The sequence below is a fragment of the Notechis scutatus genome, chromosome 3 (genome assembly GCF_049901735.1).
Source record: "Notechis scutatus isolate UNSWTSFEM ecotype Mainland chromosome 3, rNotScu1.2, whole genome shotgun sequence".
Taxonomy (NCBI): Eukaryota; Metazoa; Chordata; class Lepidosauria; order Squamata; family Elapidae; genus Notechis; species Notechis scutatus.
The window spans coordinates 77,498,101-77,519,950 of NC_142011.1; the positions used below are offsets into that span (position 1 = coordinate 77,498,101).

The 21,850-nt window shown below is 35.5% G+C and overlaps 1 protein-coding gene across 3 annotated transcripts in view; it reads right to left on the reverse strand.

Annotated features, from left to right (window-relative positions):
* Positions 1-295: 295 nt before the first annotated feature.
* Positions 296-21,850, reverse strand: part of LOC148131244 (uncharacterized) — a 99,067-nt gene continuing 77,512 nt past the window's right edge. For all 3 annotated transcript variants that reach the window (XR_015748619.1, XR_015748620.1, XM_087960535.1), the window contains one exon: positions 296-1,961. Coding sequence is in view for 1 of the 3 variants with exons in the window: in XM_087960535.1 (XP_087816661.1) it covers positions 1,955-1,961 (7 nt within the window). In the remaining 2 variants the exon portion in view is untranslated. The remainder of the gene's footprint in view (positions 1,962-21,850) is intronic.

Consider the following 21,850-nt stretch of genomic DNA (forward strand, 5'->3'; position numbering starts at 1 on the left):
TGAATGCTTATGTGGACAAAGTGCAGTAGAGTAATCCATGATTAAACCTGCAATTGCCAAGGTGTTCCAGAGTAACTTTCCAACCATGGTTAGAAAGACTGACAGAGGCTACTAACACTGCAATCCTTGCTCAATACAGTCTGTTCATTATGCCTTTCAGTAGTTCTGTCTTTTTTTTAACAGGAAAAAAAAAACATTGAAAATGTTTCTATTTCTATAAGAATGCCCAAACCTCGGTAAACGAAATAATCAGAACCATACAAAACTATATCCATCAAATTTTTATTGAATTGCATCTGGATGAACCCTGGTTTAATTTTATCATTATGGTTTTTGGGGAAATGGCACTGATAGAACAAACTCACTAGAGGCTATACCAATTATTTTATATAAAGCAGGGTAACACAAAATACAAAGTCTTTTCTCTGAAGTTCCACTGTATAAGTTATATAACTTATAACTTGTGTATACGTTTGTTTCTGTATTTTAACCAGACCTATTTGCAAGACTAATGTATTTAAGGGATGAATCAACACACAAAATACTTATCTGATCTGCTTAGATACCTTTGCAACTCCTTTTTTTAAATCTCATGCAATAAAGCAAGAATAAGCATGTTAGTACCTAACTAATATTTCTGAACAATAATCCTCATAAACTCCAGTAAGCCAAGAACTTTGTAGAACCTTGGTTCACCATTCCAGTTGCATATATTTATTTATTTATTTCATGGAACACAGCTATGTGTTCAAAAAGAAAAATTCTGCATTGCTTTTTCTCTTACTTCTTCCACCTGAAGCCAAGCAGGACTGTTGTTGTGGCTGCTGGTGGCTAGAAGAGCTGGTAGCAGAGTTGGACAGTGAGGAGGTTGGAGAGAATATGGGCCAGTCTTGGAGGCTGAGGAAGGCTCAGACGAGGGCTCTGCTGCACATGGGCAAAGCTGCCAAAAGAAAAGAACAATTATGAACTAAGGGTCAACATGGGAGTAAGGCCACAAGTGAATGGTGAATGGCCCCTCCCATAGGGATTAAAAGAGGAGCAAAAGGGGAGGGGGCTTTTGCAGGAAATAATTTGTTCATTGAGCAGTGTGAAGATCTGGCTGTGTATCTCAGAGATTCTGTGCCAAAACCTTCCTTGTCAGCACTGCATTTGAAAATATTTACTTGGCAGCTGTCCAAGCTAGATAAGGTCTGTGATCCTAATTAGACCCTTGAAAGACTGTTTGCAGGCCTTTGACTGAATGCGAATGCAAGAAATCCACCTTTGTTTAATAAAAGGGGTTTTGCCAGGACAAAAAGTCTGCTTAGTGCTTTTTGGGGAAGCCTAGGTGAGAACAACTGTTCAATTATAATGACATCAAAATCTAGATCTGTATCGTGAGACGAAGGGCTTTAAATATATACCACCTCTATTTTTTCTGCTCATAAATGGCCCTATATCTGTCATTTGTACTCAAAGGGAAGTTTCCATTGGCATTAGTGGGAGGATTAATTCCAATTAAAATAGCAGTCACAACCTAGCAGATGAGAAAGAATTAAAGTCATCTACCCTTAGTCACAGACACTTCTTGGATGACTGGGTGGTTGCCTAAATTTATCTACAAAGTGTCCATGACTGAGGGTAGATTTGAATCCCATTTTTTTAAAAAAAAATCTAATCTAACATCTTAATGAACATTCAGAATTCCAAAAAGTGTTTATGCAGCACTTAGGAAGAAACAATAATTTGTCTAAGTAATTTCACATTTTTTTGTGAGCTGATATGACTGTGATGGTTTTAAGATGCTTCTGAGCAGGCATTTTATGTTCACATTTTCAAATTTCATGTAACCATCATGGTTTGATCTGCATGAAGAAAAGATTATCTTCTCTTGCTTGTTGCTGCTTCAAAGAATGAGGAAATAACTGTGGCCCACTCAATAGGAAAAGATGCAATCTCTGCATGTATGTGTGGTTCAGGACCTAGAAGTAGGAAAAGCTTTATTAAATTAGGTTAGCCTTTTCCCCCCTATTTCCCAACTAATTTTATCTACTGTGACTTGTAGAGTTCTACATATTGTCAAGCAAGCTTATTTTTATTTAATGCTATTTTAATTAACTTTTATGTTTACTTTCTAAACATTGAACAATTCCCAGAATTCTTGTGTCACAATTATACCATTCCCAAAATTCTGAGGTGGCATGGCATGACATGCCAGTTCGGAATTTTGGCAGTCATACTTGGCCAATAAAGTATTCTAACACTCTTAAGTTAGATTCTCACTATAGCTAAAGGCTAACAGGTTAAGGAGACCAGCTTAAGTCCTGTGCTTTTCTTATGAACTTTAAATATTTATTAAGCATCTCTCTTTTCTGAATCTTATGATCCTCAGAAAGTTTCTCTATGGTGTTACGCTTTTTTGAGAAAAGAAATCATGTTCATTAAAAGTCAGGCAGACTTTTGGCTTGAAAAATTGTTGACATTGTAAGCTGCTGTATGCAGAAAGAACTGCAAAATGAAACTCAGTGAAATATATTGTTTAGCAAGCCCTCTGGAAACAAATTCTGTAGCACTCAGAATTTATCTCCTGTTCAGGTTGCAGTTTTGGCATAAAGATAAGTGTTGCTCATATATCTTAATATGATCACCTTTCAAGCTAGAAGCAAATTCAAATTAACTACCCAAGCAAAGGATGTCACTCGAGGTCTAGTTTTGAAAATGAACATTAACAGAGACCTTGCAGACCTCTGAACTCCATAAATCCACAGGTGTTTAAGTAGGCCTAAAGGTTGGGTCACATAGCAAGCTTGTTTTAATCTAATTTTACAAGGATTTAGTACTGTGTAAATGGCCCTTGCAAGTTTGTTTCTCTTTGCTGCTGAATAATACCAGCAACTCTTTGAGCCACTCCTGAGTTTTGAGCCATAAAAGGCAAGTTGGCTATTTATTATCCTTTGACAACAGCTGTAGCAAAAGCATTTTAAAACCCAAATGCAGGTAATGTTAAGCTTTTTGCTCATTTTACTGTTGCCTGTGAAGCATTCTTAACTCGTTGAGATCTACCATGTGATGTGAATTTGTATTGTGCAAGATGGCTAGGTGCAGACCGAGTTTTATTGTAGAACGATGGACAGAGCCTCCTCTGCTGTGAAGTCCTGTCATTTGTGTTCACCCTGATAACATAGCTTTCCTTGCAGAGTTGTTTAGACTCAGAGAGAAGCCGATTCAGCTCATCCTCTCCAGGTGTTTTGAGATGTGAAATTCTCTCTATCCCTTCAGCAAAGGGTCATGGGAATTATATTCCAATATATCCAGAAGGAAATAGCTGGAAGAACATTTAATTCAGGCAGACCATCTTTTCCTGGCAAAAAAGTTGTGCATAAGATTTAATATTTATATAGCAAAATAAATTAAGGTTGCAATAAAAATACTTCATTGCATATGACTAGACCATCTGAAATAACAGTTATATTTATACTTAGGCATAGTAGAGTTCACTGATGTCTACTCATACCAAGAATAGACACAATCAAAGTAATGGCTCTAAAATTGCATCAGGGAGACTATTCCAATATTTTAAAATCTAGAGCCAATTGAGTTTTGTCGAATTAATACTGTATGGATAAAATTTCACAATTTTATTGGCATGTAAATGTTATATCTTTGTATAGGCTGTATATGGTATTGTATGATAAATTAAGTAATTAGTAATCCTCTGACGGGGCATAAAGACTGAAAACAGCCTGGTTATCACTTGCAACAAGGTTAACTGTCTGCCTATCAGCATGTCTCAGGGTTGAAAAAGGGAGGGCTGCTATGCTGAAGGTTGTAAAACAGCTTGAACTGTGACATCTGATTCTGAGAAGTGAAGGTAGAAAGAAAGAAAAGAGCCAGGCGGAAAAATACATATAGTTGCTTAGAAGAACCAAGTAATTAGGAATCGCAAAGGAAATGAGATTCACAAGAAAGGGTTAGTGTTTCCCTTGTGAAGCCAATGTGGAAAAAATTTAAGCAAACATCATATGGAAGAACATTGAATGAGCATCATTTATTTTGGAGGAGGTCGAAAAAACCCCAAAACCTTTATTTCTATTGGTTATAAACTATTTATAGAATATAGTAGTGTATTTTAACAAGCCGGTGCTATTGTGCTGGCAAAGGGGGCTTACTATGGATCTGTCAATCAACTAAACTCCAACGATTGGGATCCAGAAGAAGAGCCTTCTCTATCACAGTGCTTGCCCATTAGAGCACTCTAAAGGCAGAGATGGGGAACTATGGCCCCTTTATGCTTTGTGGACTTCAACATGGCTTTATTAAAAGGCAATCCACTTGTGAATGGTGAATGTGGCTGGCTCACGAATTCTGGGAGTTGAAGTCTACAAGTCATAAAAGGCCCATAGTTCCCCACCCCTGTTTTAAGGTAAGATCTGCCCCACCCTCCTATTCTTCTGCAAGGGCATGAAGATTTGGCTCTGCCACTTGGCTTTTGGACCACTGGAAGTGGCTGCTGGATTGATGGAAGACTCTACCTCCTCACCCTTGCTCTTTGCTCTCTACCCATCCATCTTTTTTTTATCCTATTGATGTATTATTGTTTTCTTTTTCATTCTTCATTCTATTGCTCCATTATTTGACTTCTGTTTTGTTCACACTCTTTTCATTTCTTCCTTTTTATTGTTGAAAGCCACCTAGAGTAGCTCCATTGTGAGATAGGCAGCAAATAAATTTAACAAATAAATAAATGTTATAATACTGCTATGACAATTCAAGTGAATTGACAATTCTGTTTTCATTTTGTAGAACTTTGATACCACGAAGTACTCTTGATTATTTTCTTTCTTTTCAACAGATGAGAGACAAATAAACGGATGTGTGTTTGGTGTGTGTGCGTGCGTGTGTGCGTGTGTGTGCTGTGCTTATTATAATTTATCAGAATTGGGAAGGTAAGATATGCAACATGTCATTGTAGGAAGTGACATGTTAGCAGCTTCTGAAATAAGATGTTACCGTGCAACTCCAATATCCTATGTACCAGAAGGCTCAATTTTATTAAACAAAAACCGAACAAAGCACGCATACACAGTCACAGACACATACACCGAGACCTCAGAAGAGACACAAAAACACAGAGTTGCTCTTCTTTTCACTTTAGAAAACTCTCTCATATATTTAAATAGCTACAATGATGGGGAGGAAATGCTATTTTTTTTTACTTCAGTTGTGGATAGCAGAAAATGCCACGCATGTAAAAGCCAATAGAAACCAATCTATAATGCAGCTTTCTGAGGGGTGAGGGTACGGGGTTAATCAACTTCACATAGAGAATTGTGGTTTTTGGTATACAAACTGAAAAAAATCAATAGTTTCAATATCATATATCTATTCTTACCCAATTATAAGCATTTGGCGGGCCAAAATATCTTGAGTACCCATGACATTTTTTAAGGTCAGCAACCAAAGCATCCGATCTTTTGAATTTCAACATATTTACCCAACACTTAATACCCAGGCCAGGTGTCTCTTCTTCATGGGAGACTTCAACATAGTAGGTTGGAATTTTCCTTTAAATCACAAAGTCCCAGTTCCTGTTTTTGCAGAGCATTTGTATGTTTTATTTTATTTTGATATGGTTATTGTTAAGCAAACTGTGCAATATAAAAATATTAAAGACACATGGGAGAAAGAAAATAAAGCCAACAACCCATATGAAACATAAGGAAGTAAGAAAAAAAAGTTCTCTGCTCAGTCTAAAGTCATTATAGGAAGTATGAAACATAACTGATTTGACATCTGACTTCTACCCAGTTTAGAGAAAAACTATAGATGACTGCAGCTCAGACAAAATAGACTGTAGCCCATGTTTTAAATAAATTTCCATTTACAATTTGTAGGCGGAATATTGTTCTAGCTCAGCTTCTTGGCAAGTAAAACTTGATGGTAAGTAACAGACATTAAATGTAAGTATTTTAAGAATTAGTATTTTTGAACAGAAAGCTGAAAAGGTGTGTTTTTAATTTCAGTGAACCAACCACTATTATTCAACCAATTCATAATGGTTTAATGAGAAGCATAGCAAATGTTCATTTCAAGTAAGTAAAATCTGGCATCAATGTTTATTATTTTCTGTTCAGAATTTTTCACTTAGGGTTCAGAGTTGTTGAGAGCCGGGCAGCATAAAATATTAATTAATTATTGGGGGTTGCACAGTCAACCAGATGTTTAGGTAGGATCTGGCATTTTGTCCACCTACCAAGTCCTTCCTAAGGACCATGGATGGGCAGATATTGTTTAATAATATTAAAGATATCATTGCAGGATGTAAACTGTTCTAAGTCAAACTGCCTTTGCAATTGACTGATGGTGATTTTTGTCCATCCTGATCGTGCTGCACATGATGGAATTGCACACTAAGTGCCTATCATTATTGGTGCTACATTTGCTTTCTTTTGCTGTTTTACATCTATTTGCAAGCCTATATGTTTTGTGATTTTCTTCAGGTTTTTTTTTCTCTTCTGCCTTCTTCGGGGTATTACAATGTTCTCTATTCAGACCTTTTTGTCTTTCTTATCAACAATTGTTAAGTCTGGGGTTTTGAGTGAGAGCTGCTTGTCTATTTGAATTCTAAAGTCCCAGAGTTCTTTGGCTTTCTCATTTTCTGAACTTTGTCTATTTTGTGGTCCCACCTGTTCTTGCTTGTAGAAATAACAAATGCTATTTCTTGCAAATATTGAAATCCACCATTGTTGCTATTTTGTCATGCCATTTTCCTGCAGCAGCTAAGCAGGTGGTCCACTGGAAATTGAGTCATGGCAACTGGGCTTATTTTCTTTTTGGTTTGAAATGTTTCACTGCTTAGCACTGTTTCTCCAGCTTCTTTGCAGAAATGGCATTTGCTGAATGTTGTTGTCTTCTCAATTCTGGCTTTTTGTGCAGTTGTTCTTAAGGTTTGGTCTTGTGCAGCCGGAATAAGTCCTTCTGTCTCTTTCTTCAATTTTTCCGCTGTTATCTATTGACAGTCTTCTTGTTATCAGCTTTGCTGGTTATTATTATTATAATTTAATCATTGAACAGTCAGCCAGATGTTCAAACTGGGTTGACATTTTTGTCTATCTCTTAAGTCCTTACCAAGGACCTGGGATAAGCAAATCTGGATCTCTGATGGTGTTACAGATATTGTCGTAGGATGGAAGCAATTCCAAGTAAAGCTGTCTTCTGTAATTGACTGATGGCAAATTGCAATTGACTTTTGTAAATGTCTGTGGTGTTCAAGTAGTGCTTCAGTTGTTTTAGAACTGCACCCAAGGCGCCTATGACTATTGGAACTACCCTTGCTTGCCTTTGCCATAGTCATTCTATTTCTATTTGTAGGTCTTTGTATTTTGTTATCTTCTCCAATTCTTTCTCTTCTATTCTGTTGACTCCAGGCACTGCCACATCCACTATCCAGACTTATTTTTGTCTTTCTTATCAACAACTGTTAAGTCTGGAGTGGCAGGTGCCTGTCGGTCTGGATTCTGAAGTCCCAGAGCAATTTCACTTCTTCATTTTCTATGACTTTTTCTATTTTATGGTCCCACCAATTCTTGCTTACAGGCAAATGATATTTCTTGCAGATCTTCCAATGCACCATTGTTGCTACTTTGCCATACCACTGCTTGTAGTCAGTTCATGCAATCTTCTTGCAATAATTCTTCCTTTGGACTTCATTGCAGGCCAGTCTGGTCCCCCCAGTTTACAGTAAGCCTTTCTGGTATATTAGCTTCAGTGCATCTTCTTCACTGTCCTTGAGATATTCTTACCATGCCCTTTTCTTCTTCAATTGCTTGGTGTACTTGTGACATTCCACACCCACCTATTTCCCTTGGTAAGTAGAGTCTGTCAACATTATTGCATGGATGAAGGGCATGATCTGTCACCATTTTTATGATCTCCCTATCCAGAGCTTTTATTTCTGTTTGAATCCAGTGCACTATTCCAGCTGTGAATCTAATGAACTGCCCAGATGATAATTACTTTGATGTATTTCCTCCACAAAGTTTGAACTTCAGGATCTTGTTTACTCTAACAAGGGATTCAATACTAACCTTCATGACTTCAGTGTGCTTGATGATGTCAGACTCAAGATATTATGTCTATAATTACTCAATATTACAAACTTGATCTGTATCTCCCTGTGAGAGGCAGATTTTTAAATGAAAGAAAAATTAATTGGCATTAAGATAAAGGCAACAATTATGATTCCCCCCCCCCTAACCTTTTCCCTTCCAACTGCCATCATTCTTCCCCTCTCTTTCTTTTGCTTATTGTCTTTCTCTTTCTATATTTCACAAGTGGGGAACTGTTTCTTGCCCTTATTCTAACAGTATAATTCTTCCATCGTTTTTTTTTTTCCCCTTCCCCATTCAGGTAATTTTAAATTAACAATGCTGGTTTAAAATATATATATATATTGTTGCTTTCTAAAATGCATTCTTTATCTTCTGGCATTTATGTTCCAGATAATAACTGCCCTCACAAAAGACTTCTAAAATAATGAAGCTGTTAAGGAGCATTGAAATTTATTTCCCCTCACCTCTTTTCTTCATTTTGATAAAATTAATCTGGCCCTCTAAGCCATCAGAAGGCGAGCCATCACAGGGCCATGCCGCTGACACAGACAGATCACCATTAACTCCTTTTTAAGCTTTAAAATGCCTCTGAATGCCACAGTAAAGAACCTCAAACTGCAGATCTTATTCAAATGAATTAAGCTAGACCAGATGGCTGAAGGAAGGCATACAAGGAAGAAGTAAATCTCCTCTTCTCCCTTTCTGATTGCTTTGCCCACAGAGGAATAGCAATTCAAAGAAAATCACTAATCATGGCAGATGTCATTAGCATATTCCCAACAAGGAAGCTTACATTGAAAAAAAAAAATCTAGGGAAAATGAATGGCTGCTGGAAGATCAATGTGGAAACAGCACACTTCCAGCTGCCTTCGAAGCTAGTGGCTTCAGGATGTGGTAAAATAAAAAAATAAAATAAAATAAATCCATCTTAGAACTTCTAAGCAGGAGGGGGTTAAGGGGGTATTTGGTTAATGAACTAAAGGACATAAATCTGTCAGGATTTCCAGTTGTGACACAACAGGGCTCGGTAGCAAAGGTGCCTTGTTGCATGGGAAATGTTAGCAGTGCTCCCAATAAAACACAAAGACCCGTTGCTGGAGAATTTCTTGTTTGTTTTTAAAAAGAGGATTATGTGAGTTGCAATGGACCCCGACTATTTTTTCCCCTGATTACATTATTGTGAATCCATGTGGTAAAACACTTTCATTAAAAAAAAAAAAACATTGAACCCTACCACCAGTGACAATGTAAAACATTCAAGAGTAAATGTGTTTGTCTGCATAGAAGGCTGGGTTTTGGGAAATGCTAGATAGTATGTTTCAGTGCCATAAAAATGTGATGTCAGCATGGGGAAAGATGGTGCACTTTACTGATGCAAACACTAGGCTTCCCTTACGTGCCATGTTTTGAGGAATTCCCAGCTTAATATGAAAACCAATTCCTTTTAATCGGTATTTGTATTCGGCTGCATTCCATTAGTAGCATTTAGCTGCATTGGTTTGGTCACGCATAACTTCCTAGTTAAGAGCTGCCAGGTGAAGTACTTCTTCTGAGACTTCTGAGCAAAGTTCATCGGGTTCATAAGAAAAAGAGAGGTCCATCTGCAGGAAGTAGATTTATGGGAGTTTGATTCCACTTTGCAGTGGTCCACTGTTAACCCTGGCACTCCTCTAACTTTGCTCATGATTTCCGTTCCTGCCACATGAGCTCAGATTCAGCAGGCACACTAAAATATAAAAAATACAAATACTTTTGTTCTGAGGTGGTGCAGCGAAGTTTTTCCATTGTCTAGGAGATGGGAGAGAGCTATGACACCTGCTATTAGAGTTTCCCATCCCCTTCCAACAGGCTATGGAAACACGGTCATCGCTTTAATAGGCATGTAAATGCTTTTTTGCCATTCTCCAAGGGATGACATTTTTCCCCCTGTATGGTGTCTGAGCAGACATGAATATTCTAATGACTGTGCCCCTACCAATGATGTGGTCATCACTTCCTATTCTGTCATAAGCTCAGTTCATTCAGAAATACTTTTCCATTCTTTCTTTATTAGCGGATATGGAGCTACACATACCATTGTTAGGATTAGGTTATTTGCTGGCGTTTGTGCAATGGCTTACGGAGCAATGTCCTGTTGAATTTTGCATTCCCTTTCTGTCACTTTAATTTCCCAAGCATAGCCAAGTCCTCCGAGTAAATTTCCACTCCTCTGTGCCCCATGGATTAGTGGGGCAACTCATTGTCACTTCTGGTTGATGCATGTCTAATTTCTTGTGCCTCGTGTTGAATATCTATCCCTCTGTAGGTTCCCACTATAACAATAGGGGAGCAGTCACTCAATTCTATACCACACCTAGTTGAATGATAAATCTTCTTGGTAAAGCAGCCATGAGACACAATATTGACAGGTTTTGTTGTCACATACAGAAGAACTAGGTGAGGATGACAACATGCCCACAGATGTCATTATTGATTGTGCCAGTAGGAGGCAGATGGTTAAATGACACAACAGGAATTGTCACAATAGTTTTAATTTTATTATTGAAGACCCAACATTCAGCAGTATCGGATAGATTGCCTTCATGTTTTATCCATTCTCAACATTTCCTCTCTTTAAAAAAAATCTTTCAATGAAGTATTAGAGCCAGTAAGAAAGCCTTTTTATGTATAGTAAGGTGGTAGAAGCTATTAATAAAATTCCTGTCAACTCCATCCTTTTCTTTTCTCCTTAGCCACAACAGGAGAAACCATTAATTACAGTTTCTGTCACTGAGAAAAGAGATGACAATTGTTCTGAATTCTGTATCCTTTCACGGGTATGAATTCACCTAGCAGCCACCTATTCTCTCCTCTTTTGAAAAGGGAAACTTTTGGAGTCATCTCTTGAAAAGTAAAACAAAACCAACTTTAAGCACAGGACGTGTATTTTTCCACACAACAAATGAGAATATTTGAGGCTACAGCTGAAAAGAAAGATTATACATATGGATAGGATGTAAATAGTCCATCTATCATGATCGGAATGCAACAGTTCAAAGATAATTTTAAAAACAACAAAGGAGTTTTGCAATTCCCATTCAAAAAGTGAGTGTGATGAATCTTGGTTTCATTGTGGAGAGCGAGGAAAGTAGGGTTTCTGTTTTGTTTTGTTAAGTCTAAAGCTACAATTGATCTCTCATACATTTGTCTAAGGGAACACAAATAATGCCCATAACAAGCTTAGCACTTAAGTCGTCCTATCTACCTCAAAATAATGTGCAATCAAACACTTTTTTTTCATCCTGTAGATGAAGTTTTCGAGTCCTCACCTTGAAATCTTAATTCAAACCAGATGTTGTATGATTTCAACAGAACTTCTTTGTGGCTAAAATAATTTTCTTTGGTTTAAGTATTTACTGGATTGTGTTTTAATCAGAATGGATCCCATAACCCTGGCAACACAAAAGGGCCAGATAAAAATAAGCAAATAATAATTTTGCAAAGAGATTCCTGCATTACTTTTTTTTAGCATACCAGTTTGAATTCAGCCAACAGAATTTAGCTCAAGGAAAATAAAAATATTTAATGTAAATGGTTCAGTTGGGTTACATTAAACGTGGAGTTAATAGTGACAGTCAGGTAAATGTATGTATGTCACATTTAAATGAGGCTAAGTAGATAGCCTCACAACAATGAATGTTTGAATATTTTGTGATTGAATTTTGTATAGATTAAGTAAGTATATTTTTAGAAAAATGGAGGCAATGAAAAAAAGAAATGAATCTAAAGCAGCATCTCTGTATATGCAAAACTTACAATTTCAGAAAGTAATTGCTTAGAGCGGGATTATCTACCATTGTATCTCACAGAATTAGAAACAAGTTAATGCAGTTTTTTTTATAAATGTCTATGAAAAGCATTGGCATAAATTCAGAGCGTCTAGATAAAAATGTTGACATTTCCCCCAAACAGATAAAAAAGTAAGTAGGATTTATAAGTAAAATGGATAAGTAATGCTTTCAAGCATCCACAGGTAAATTAATACTTAATTAAAATTTGTCAGCTACTTCTGTCTTGAACTTGGAGTTCCTCTGTCATTTGGAATATTGTCAAATCTTCATGGTAAGCATTCGGTCTACATTACTTGAACTTCCTGGCTCCAGGATGTTTCGGGATAATAGTGCAATAAATACTGGCTGGTAATATGAAATTATAGACCTTTTCTCAATCACTTCCTAAGGAATTTCCTGTCACCAGGTGTGTATATTTGATAAAGTTTATCTGTTTATCAGTCATGAAGTGGAACAGCCTTTCGCCAGGCACAAAAGCAATGGATGGGATGACCCAATATACATCTATTACACTATGAGCATTGTGAAAGTACTTCCAACAAACGTCTGGATTCATGGGAAAATGATGTAGGTTCAGATATGGCATTTGTCATAACCAGGGTTTTTGCATGGTTCAGTAACATGGAAATACTTCATGCTTTTCAGATTCACAGTATGCTTTGTGACTGCAGCTGTTGCCAACTCTGTCAAAATCACAGTATCTGAAAATTTAGCACCCACATGGTTGTTGACCTTCTGATAGGACATCATTGCTCAGGTGCAAAGCTAACAGCTCACATGTGGACCCAAGTCCAGAAGGAGCACAATTTATTAAAATTAGTTTGAAAACTGCACCAGTAATCCCAAAATCTGTTTTGCTATTAGATTCCCATATAACTAGCTCAATTTAAATACAGAAAACATTCAGAACATTGTATAAAGTTAACAGAGATTTTTTTTTTTTTTTTGGTCTGTGGAAATAAAATGCCCATAAGGAATCCAGATGAACCTTTAGCACAGAGTTCCTCAATTCTACATCCAATAACACCCTTAAGTGCATTGTACCAGATTGGTTTATTAGACTCAAAGAGAAATAGAAACATAGTTTATGAAGTCCTCTTTTACCTGTGTTTAGCTAATTTGCATGTCTTAACCAAAATATAATTTTTAAAATGGCTAAAAAGAAATAACCCATTTCAAGCACTACCCAAGCCAGAATATTTCATTAACAGCTCTTTGGAAATGCCTGTGGGAAAATAGCTTACACGCATCCCGTGGCATGTGGTTTTGCCAGGTTATTGCAGCTTATCTCCTGCAGATATTAACTGAGAAAATGCAGATGCCTTCAGGGAAACTGATGTCATGTGGTATGCAAGAGGAACCAGTTCTCCAGAATATTGGTGGCACACCTTTGAGTCTCCTCATAATTCATGGACAGGATTTAAGACAACAGCCTATCATTTTTGTTTTGAGATTTTGTTTATTTCAATTTAAAATACGTTAACCCTGCCCCTAGGCAACATAGATGGAATCTTGGCAAGTTTTTCAAGAGAAGGGATTTCCTGGAAATAACAGTGACCTAAAAAAATGTTCCCAACTTTGTAACAATTAATTATCCCACAGTGAAACAAAAGTATTCAATATATATGCTCCATAAGCATTCTCTTCTTCTTCAAGATTTCTCAAGCTCTTGGTCTTATTTCTGTTTTAGAAATAGGCTTTGGAACCTAATCTATACTGTATAGTCAACAGTGCAAATAGAATCCACAGAGCTTAGAGGCATTCTTTAAAAAAAAAAAAAAGATAGATATCTTCAACCTATTATAGGTTGAAGCAACTGTAGGCATCTTGGAAATCTTGAGAGAAGTGATAGTGTACAGAATATAAGGACTGACCTTGAAGGACAGGAGGAAAGGTTGCTACCAAAGCAAATAAGAGGGATTTAAGCCTTGGCCAAGAAAATAATTTGAGAATGACTTTTCAGACCACCACCCATCCACCCGCAATTCACATAAAGATAATGTGTGGGAGGAAGAAGCACTTTTAGGTGTGAAAGATGCTGTCACTATTGCAGTTGTAATAAAAAGTAATCCTGCCCTCTATAGCTTTGGTTTCTTAGTCTGGTCTAACTTTTAGGGTAGACAGGTAGAAAAAAATGTACACATTTCCTTTCTGGTAAATTAGTTTTGCATAATTGGCCATAACCGGGATGGCAACCATTTTCTGAATCTGTGGAAACCATATTCTTAACATTCGGATCTATTTTGTGGTTCCCCCTAGTTCTTGCTTGCAGGCAAATGATGTTTCGTACAGATCTTCCAATTCACCATCGTTAATATTTTGTCATGTCATTGTTTCTTCAGCTTCTTTGCAGAAGCAGCATTCGCTGTTTGTCACTGTCTTCTCATTTCTGGCTTTGTATGCATTTGTTCCTAAGGCTTGGTTTTGTGAAGCCAGAATTAACCTCACTGTCTCTTTCTTCAATGTTGTTGCTCTTATCCATTGTCAGATTTTGTTGTTATCTGCTTTTCTGACTCTCGGAGTCACAACAATAGAAAAAAAATTCATTAAAACCAATAACATATTTTTTAAAAAAGAAAGATAAAGGATGGCAAGCACAATGAAGTCAGAGGTCTTGCTGTCTCTGACCAAAGGTTTAGATCTTTCTATATATATATCTGTGCTTTAACTTATACAAACAATTGCCTTGATTTCATCTAAAATTATATGCATGAATTTTAACTGTTGTATATGTTTTAATGTTGATTTGGTCTCATAAAGCCATAAATAAATATCTTATGAAGGCAGGAAGAAAACAAATGTGCCTTTACAGTTTACAATGAATGAAAGACTCATGAATTTTTTTTATACTTTTGTGTGATTGGCATTCTACTCATTAATATACAATTTGGGCAGAATAATTTCACAAGTTTTATCATTTATCTCATAATAAAAGTTCTAATAAGGAAGGGAGAGGGGGGAGGGAATTATGTCTGCAAAGTCTGCCCAAGTGCTTGAAATCATTTAATCCTTCATCAAGTTTTAATTTTAAAAAAAGAGCAGGCATCTCTTTTGTTCATTGTCAAAGCGCTTGCTGAAATTCATACCCTACATATTGTACTGACAGACTGAGTACATAAACAAAGACCCAATCATTTGGATGCAGTTGCTGTGTCAGCTCTCCTAACTGTATTTATGTGACAAGAGTTAACATTATGACATTAATAATTCCATCAGATTACATATATTTGCTTCACTAACAAGCAAGCTATTCTTCATAAATTGTCTGTGACCAATAGAGTTCCCCTTTGGAAGAGAGCCATGAATTCCAGTTTTTAAATGAAAACAACCTTATCAAAAGTTTGATTTCACTGTTCAGAAGTTCAGAAGGAAGGGTTTCAAATGGAGTTTGGGGGAGGCAAAACAAATCTCTAAATATTTGCATTGAGCCAGATTTTATAAATCCCCCATTTCCTGTCAATAAGCAACAAAATAATAGCTGCAGCCTTACATAAAAATGGCCAACTCTGGAAATATAACAATTTTGTTCAGCTGTTCTGTGCAGAAATAGCTGCAGGTTAGGTTCACGTTAACTTTGGAAATCACGAAAAGCTTGGTAGCAATCATTCGTTTGATTTATATTTGTATATCCATTGCAATGGTTAATAAGGACACTTGCTACTTCCTAATTTTGAAAGGTCATTAAACCTGAAACTTGTACATTTTATTCAGTAAAGGAAACAATCAAGCAGCAATATGTTGTAGTTTAGAGAGATATATTATTAGCATTTATACTCAGTAATCCAATAACACTCTCCCAGCTACTGAGGTGTCATTTTGTGCTATACTATAGAAATTCTGGGTGGAAAATTCCCCCATCAGAATGAACTATATGCATTTTAAATGCTGTTTTGTGGGGCATTAAATGCAAGACATCTTTTTAATAATAAAAATAATGTAAACCCAATTTAGATGTTCAGAAAAATGCAGATGTTTTCCAGGTTTTATATTTAATGAGTGTATCAAATATAAAATCTAGGAAACATCTCTATGTTTGAATTTTTCATCCACCAAAACTAAACAGAAATATACAAAACAATGTAATATAAAATATAAAATACACAGCAGCAATATACACCCAACTCCCTGTGTTAGAATCAACAAGAAGGCGAGAAGGAATAAGTTGTTGTTTTTCTCCTTTTCCAATTTCTTATTTTTCCCCAGAAATATGAAATAACAAACATATTCAAAAGAATCTTAAAAGCCTAAATTAATAACAATTAGTAGACACAGTGAGTAGACACCTAGTTTCACAAGGTCAGGAGATCTATGGTGATTGAAGCATGCAGAGAAAACCATATGTAAAGAGGCAAGCCTTGAAATATCCAAATACTGAGATGTTTTGAATTCTTGATGACATTCTGTGGGCAAATATATTTTTATTGATATTTTTCAGTTATTCTGAAATGGTTGAGCAAGAAAAGCTCATTTTAATGGATCATTGTATTATCTTTTTAAACTAGAGGCTTTCCTCTTAGGCTGACAATACACAGGAGGGGGGAAAATAGAATCATTGAGTTAAAAAGAATTGAAAGTGTCTTCAAAAGTCATTCATTCAGCTCTCAGGAGATGCTGGCAGTCCTTTCCTATAAAATCACTGCAATATGACTCCCTATTTACATATAAATGAATCATTAAAGTAATGTAAAAACTATCAATCACACAAGCAAATTATTAAGAATTGGATTAAATTGCTGACTTCACTGTACATGAAATAAAGAATTATAATTTAAGTTATTTTTCTTCAATGTAAAGCCTGTGCATTATTTGAATGACTTCTTATAGATTTTTTCCCATGTGTCCTGTTGGAATATGACTGGAGGAGGAATTCTGGGAATTGAAGTCTTAAGGTTGTCGAGTTTGAAGACCCTGTTCTAAAGTGTGCATTTAATTATGTTTCATAAGGCTATAAAGCAAGGGTTTCATTTTTTTTTTCAGGCCACAGAACCCATTCCTTAAAAAAAAAATTCCCAGAACCCCTGATCAAAGAGACAAAGTTCTTATGCTAGGAAACTGGTTGTATATCTCATTAAACCCCATCAAGTTCTTATGAATCTATAAGGTTCTGTGAAACACAATTTGAAAAATCCTTACCTGGTTTTATGGATGATATTGTTTCTAAATCCCTTTTTTTGTTTGTCAATTCAAAAATACACTATGGGCAGTAGCCTCCTTTGCTCATAAATCATTTTTATCTTCAGGATTCTCATAAAAAAATGAGATATGAAGATTTCAAAATTCACAAATTTCATTCAGACCTCCAAATAACTATGTGCAATTTTATATTCAGGAGTATTAGATCTTTTTAGATAAAACAGCAGCAGCTTCAACAAATAGGGGAGTAGAAGCCATGTTATTATTTTTGCATCTAATTTAGCTTTAGAAAAAAACGAAAAGCAAATAAAAAGAAAAGATTTTCCCAAAGTTGGTAAGCTAATAATACACAGAATACAAACAAACATGTAATAATTGTATTTTTTCTAAATGCATGTAAACAGTAGAGTCCTTTGCTAAAGAACACAAGGAAATTATGGTGCACAGATAGGAGCTCCCAAATTAAGAACTCAATTTTCATTGAATTGACCAGGACTAACACTTTTTTTAAAGAGCAGAATAATCCTCCAAAACAGTTATTTATAAAAAAAAAAAAATTCTAGGTGGTTAAGGAACGCATTTAATCACCACTTCTTATATATTAACATGAAAAACCTTGACATGAAATAACATGCAATTGATGCAATGCCTCCTTGCTAGTACAAACTAAAACTTTCAGTGTAAATCTGTTAGAGCGGTCGTGATGATAACTTGACAAATGTATGTCAGCACTGTTTTAGGGTTCAGAGTCAGATTCTCCTCAATTTACAGAAGGCAGCCAATGGGGGACAGTTGATTGTCACTGCATTTGTTGAAACTGATATGTTCAGGGAAAGTTGAATCTGAATTAGCACCAAAAAATAATAGATATTTCTTTTTACATTTGCAGAAAGTAAACCAGCAGAAATGTGTTTTAAATTGAATTTAAATTGTATTAAATTGTATTTATTAAAGTGGGCTTATTACAAAGGTGGTATTCAGCAGGTTCTGACCAGTTCTGGAGAACCAGTAGTGGAAATTTTGAGTAGTTCAGAGAACCGGCAAATACCACCTCTGACTGGAGATTTTACGGTATCCTTTCCCTGCCATGCCCACCAAGCCACACCCACAGAACCGGTAGGAAAAAAAATATGAATCTTACCACTGGCTTATTATCAAGATATTCACATCTCAACTTTGTTTACTTTTTTATAACTGTTCAAGCTGTAAACCAACAGGCATCTAACCTTTTGTATCTGTTTCAAATTTTTATGACCTCCTCTCTCTTTAAAAAAAAACAAACCACTGAAATATAAAAAGAAAGCTAGGAAAGTGTATTATATAGGATGACAAAATAGTTTCCTCAAAGACAGGTATTTCTATTTTAGCATTATGTCCTCTATCATCCAGGGAAATTAAGACCAATAGTGTTGGCTGGTTGCAACACTTGTTTTGTACTTCTGCTATTGACACAACCTTTCAAAGGTGAAATATTCACTTAAACTGTGATCATGGAAAACATTAATCCAGTGCTCAGTAGGAGCGAGTTTAGCCTGCTTAATGTGTCACACACACTGTTGGATCCTGTGGTGTTAATCCTGATCTCTGCTGGTACAAATGGAATCAGACCCGGGAACTTTTAATCTTCTGCAAGAGCTTTGTTTCACTACAGCCTCTACCGAAGTGATTCCTACTTAAATACATATCTTTGAACAGTTCATACATCAGCAGGATTCCCTTCTTTTCTTAGCTTGACTTTCAGTAGAATAAATCTCGTGTAACTTTTGTTTTGCTGCTAATTTAAACTCACATGCTTTATGAGGAAAGGATTTTTTTAAAGTAGAAAAATACTAATAAGGACCATAGATACAAAAATGGAAAATTAATAGAATATCTAAAGACAAATTATCTGTCTAATTTGGGATAATCTAGGCTCCTTTTATTTGTACAAATGCAGGGAAATTGTGGTATGACTACACCAATGACCACTTTAATGGATGCCCATTTGACTTTTATCAGAAAGATTCATCCATATTGCAGATGTGGCTACTGACAGCCTTTACACAGGAAGTATTCTAGCCAAATGAAATGCTTCTTTGCATATGGAGAATGCTTTTCAATGAACCATTCTGAGGCTACGTGTTGTGTTCGAAAGTCCTTTCAGACTGTTCACTTGTGCTGGATAATGTGCAAAATGTTCACGTAAATTGAGTTAATAAGTAGGCTTTCCAACTTTGCAACCAGCTTTGGTTCTATGTTTACAACAGGACATTAGCATCTGAATATGAGTAGGGATCATGTTTTCCATCATATAAAACTATATCATATACTAACTTTTCTGAACAACCCATTTATAAGAAGAAATCTAAATTGATTCATTGCATAATCCATTAGCTACTTTGAATCATTTTGCATGTTGTTGAATATTTGAAGTAGACTTGGTGAGTCAGTGGTGGGATTCAAATAATTTAACAACCGGTTCTCTACCCTAATGATTTCTTCCAACAACCAGTTTGCCAAACTGCTCAGAAAGTTAACAACCGATTCTCCCGAAGTGGTGCAAACTGGCTGAATCCCATTACTGACTTATACCATAGTAATTATTTGACGAGTCTACTATCAACAGAAGAAGCTTCAGCAAAGAGCAGTATTAATATGTTTTTAAGAATCTGAAGTATTAATAACCACCCTGGTTTCACATATTTGAACATGTTTCAGGTTCAACCTGACTTCATTTCCTCTGAGAACTGTTTTCTTTTCTTTGTTTATCTGATTTATATAGCCACAAATGTGAAATATATCCAACTGGAAGGGAAGCACCAAGAATGCACTGGAAATACAAAGAGATATAAACAGCTCCATCTGGCATCTTATTCTGCTCTCTTATGCCTAACTCTACCACTAACAATACTAAGCCTTACAGGGGCCTTCTTCCCTGTTCTAAATATTTTAATCTCATTATGCAATTGTATTATTTCTTTAAATAAAGGACATAATATATACACTGACTGCAAAAGAATTACTATCTTGGGTAAAGGGATCTTTTCTTTTAATTAGGCTAACTTGCCTCCATAATCTTGAGCTGCATAATTGTTAAAATCAAATTTATTCAGCTAGTCCAGATTTCTGGGAAGGCACATAGGGCTTTTACGAAAATCACATGGAAAGATTCTTTTAATCTTTTTGATTACCTGAAACCTATTTTCAACTTATCATAGATTGAAGGAAACAGCAGCTGTATAAAAAAAACACTACAAGTGTACTTTACAAAATCTATGTGAGGGGGCAGTTATGTCATGTTCCTATTTCTACTAGAGTAAACAAAGTAGATCAACATTAATTTTCTTATATTTTATGCATCCTAGCAACATGTTCTTTTTCATCTTAACATAGATGCTTATCTATTTATTATGATTCTTTAACCAGTGGAATCAAGAGCAGCAACTAATGACAATTATAATAGGCTAAAGTGCTGAAAAATGCCATTCCTATTAGTATTACACATGTGAATTTCATTCACACATTTCTTAGAAAAGTCAACTGCTCATACATGTATTATCAATTTTCTCTTTACTTTCCACCATGAAGAAAACAAATTTTTCATATTTCATATTGATTGAAAATGAAAAAATAGATTTTAACAGACCTGAAAAGTGAAACTAAGAGATGTCATTAATTATGTGATCATAAGTTCCTTTTTTCTGTCATTTTAGAAATATGTATGTTGAGAAATTTGATCATTTTTCCCAGTTGTTTCAGAACAGCTGAATATATGACTTGGCAAGAGCTGATTCATTTTAATTAATTGGTACATCACAGTGCAGCAGGATGATCTGCTATGAAAATAGATTTAGTCTTGCATATTGTTTATCTTATTTGTTATGACTTGCATATTTATCTTTTTTTCCGTAATGCACTAAATTAGGACCTATATTTTAATCAGCTGCATCCAGACATTGAAAGGATTAAAAAAAACCTAATTTTTCATTAAGCAGAGAATTAGAAAAAAACCAATGAAATTCTTTGAAGAAAATCCTAAATTTAGCTGGCTGAACAAAGCGAAATTGAACTCATCCATTTATCATGCTGTTTGTTCTTCAGTTTGGTTGTGGATTTGTTTGTTAGCTCCATAGATCTTCGAGAGATCTAAATTAAGTTTGGCACATACCAGCAAGATAGAGTAGTACAGTCTGAATATCAGTAGGCTGTCTCATTCATTTCTAAAGGAGTAAGGATATAGTGTTACCATTAGAGTTGATTTGATTAGAAAAAAATGTGTTTATTAGGAATGGGAATATGATATTCTAATACACATAATCACAAATTCTTTCTCATTTTAAAACAATATTATTTTCCCATAACTTTAATAAATCCACATGTTACACACTGGTCAGAATTTCTCACCAAAGAAGATATAAAAGAAACAGCTCTTCAAATTAATTAAAATTATTATCATAGTTTGGATTTTTTTAGAGCATTTAAAAAAATTCTCTTATACTTTTCAAAAAAAATGAAGCCGATTGCATATTAAAGATTTCTTTCCCACTCAAGATTTCACAAAGAAATGTACTTAATGCTGGTTTCCTTTCAGACTTCTGTTTTAATATAATTATACTTTCTAGCCTTGTAAAGAAACTGATAGAATGGCAAAGTACATTTGGTTGCAGGGAAGGCTAAAAAATGATTCTCAGAAGTCCAATGAAGCCTTATATAGCTTTATAATATAATAATGTACACATCTATTCAAAAATAACACTGCCTCAGAGGCACTCTGGGGAATCAAGATGTGAGGCACAACTGTAACTTCCTTCTTAGCGT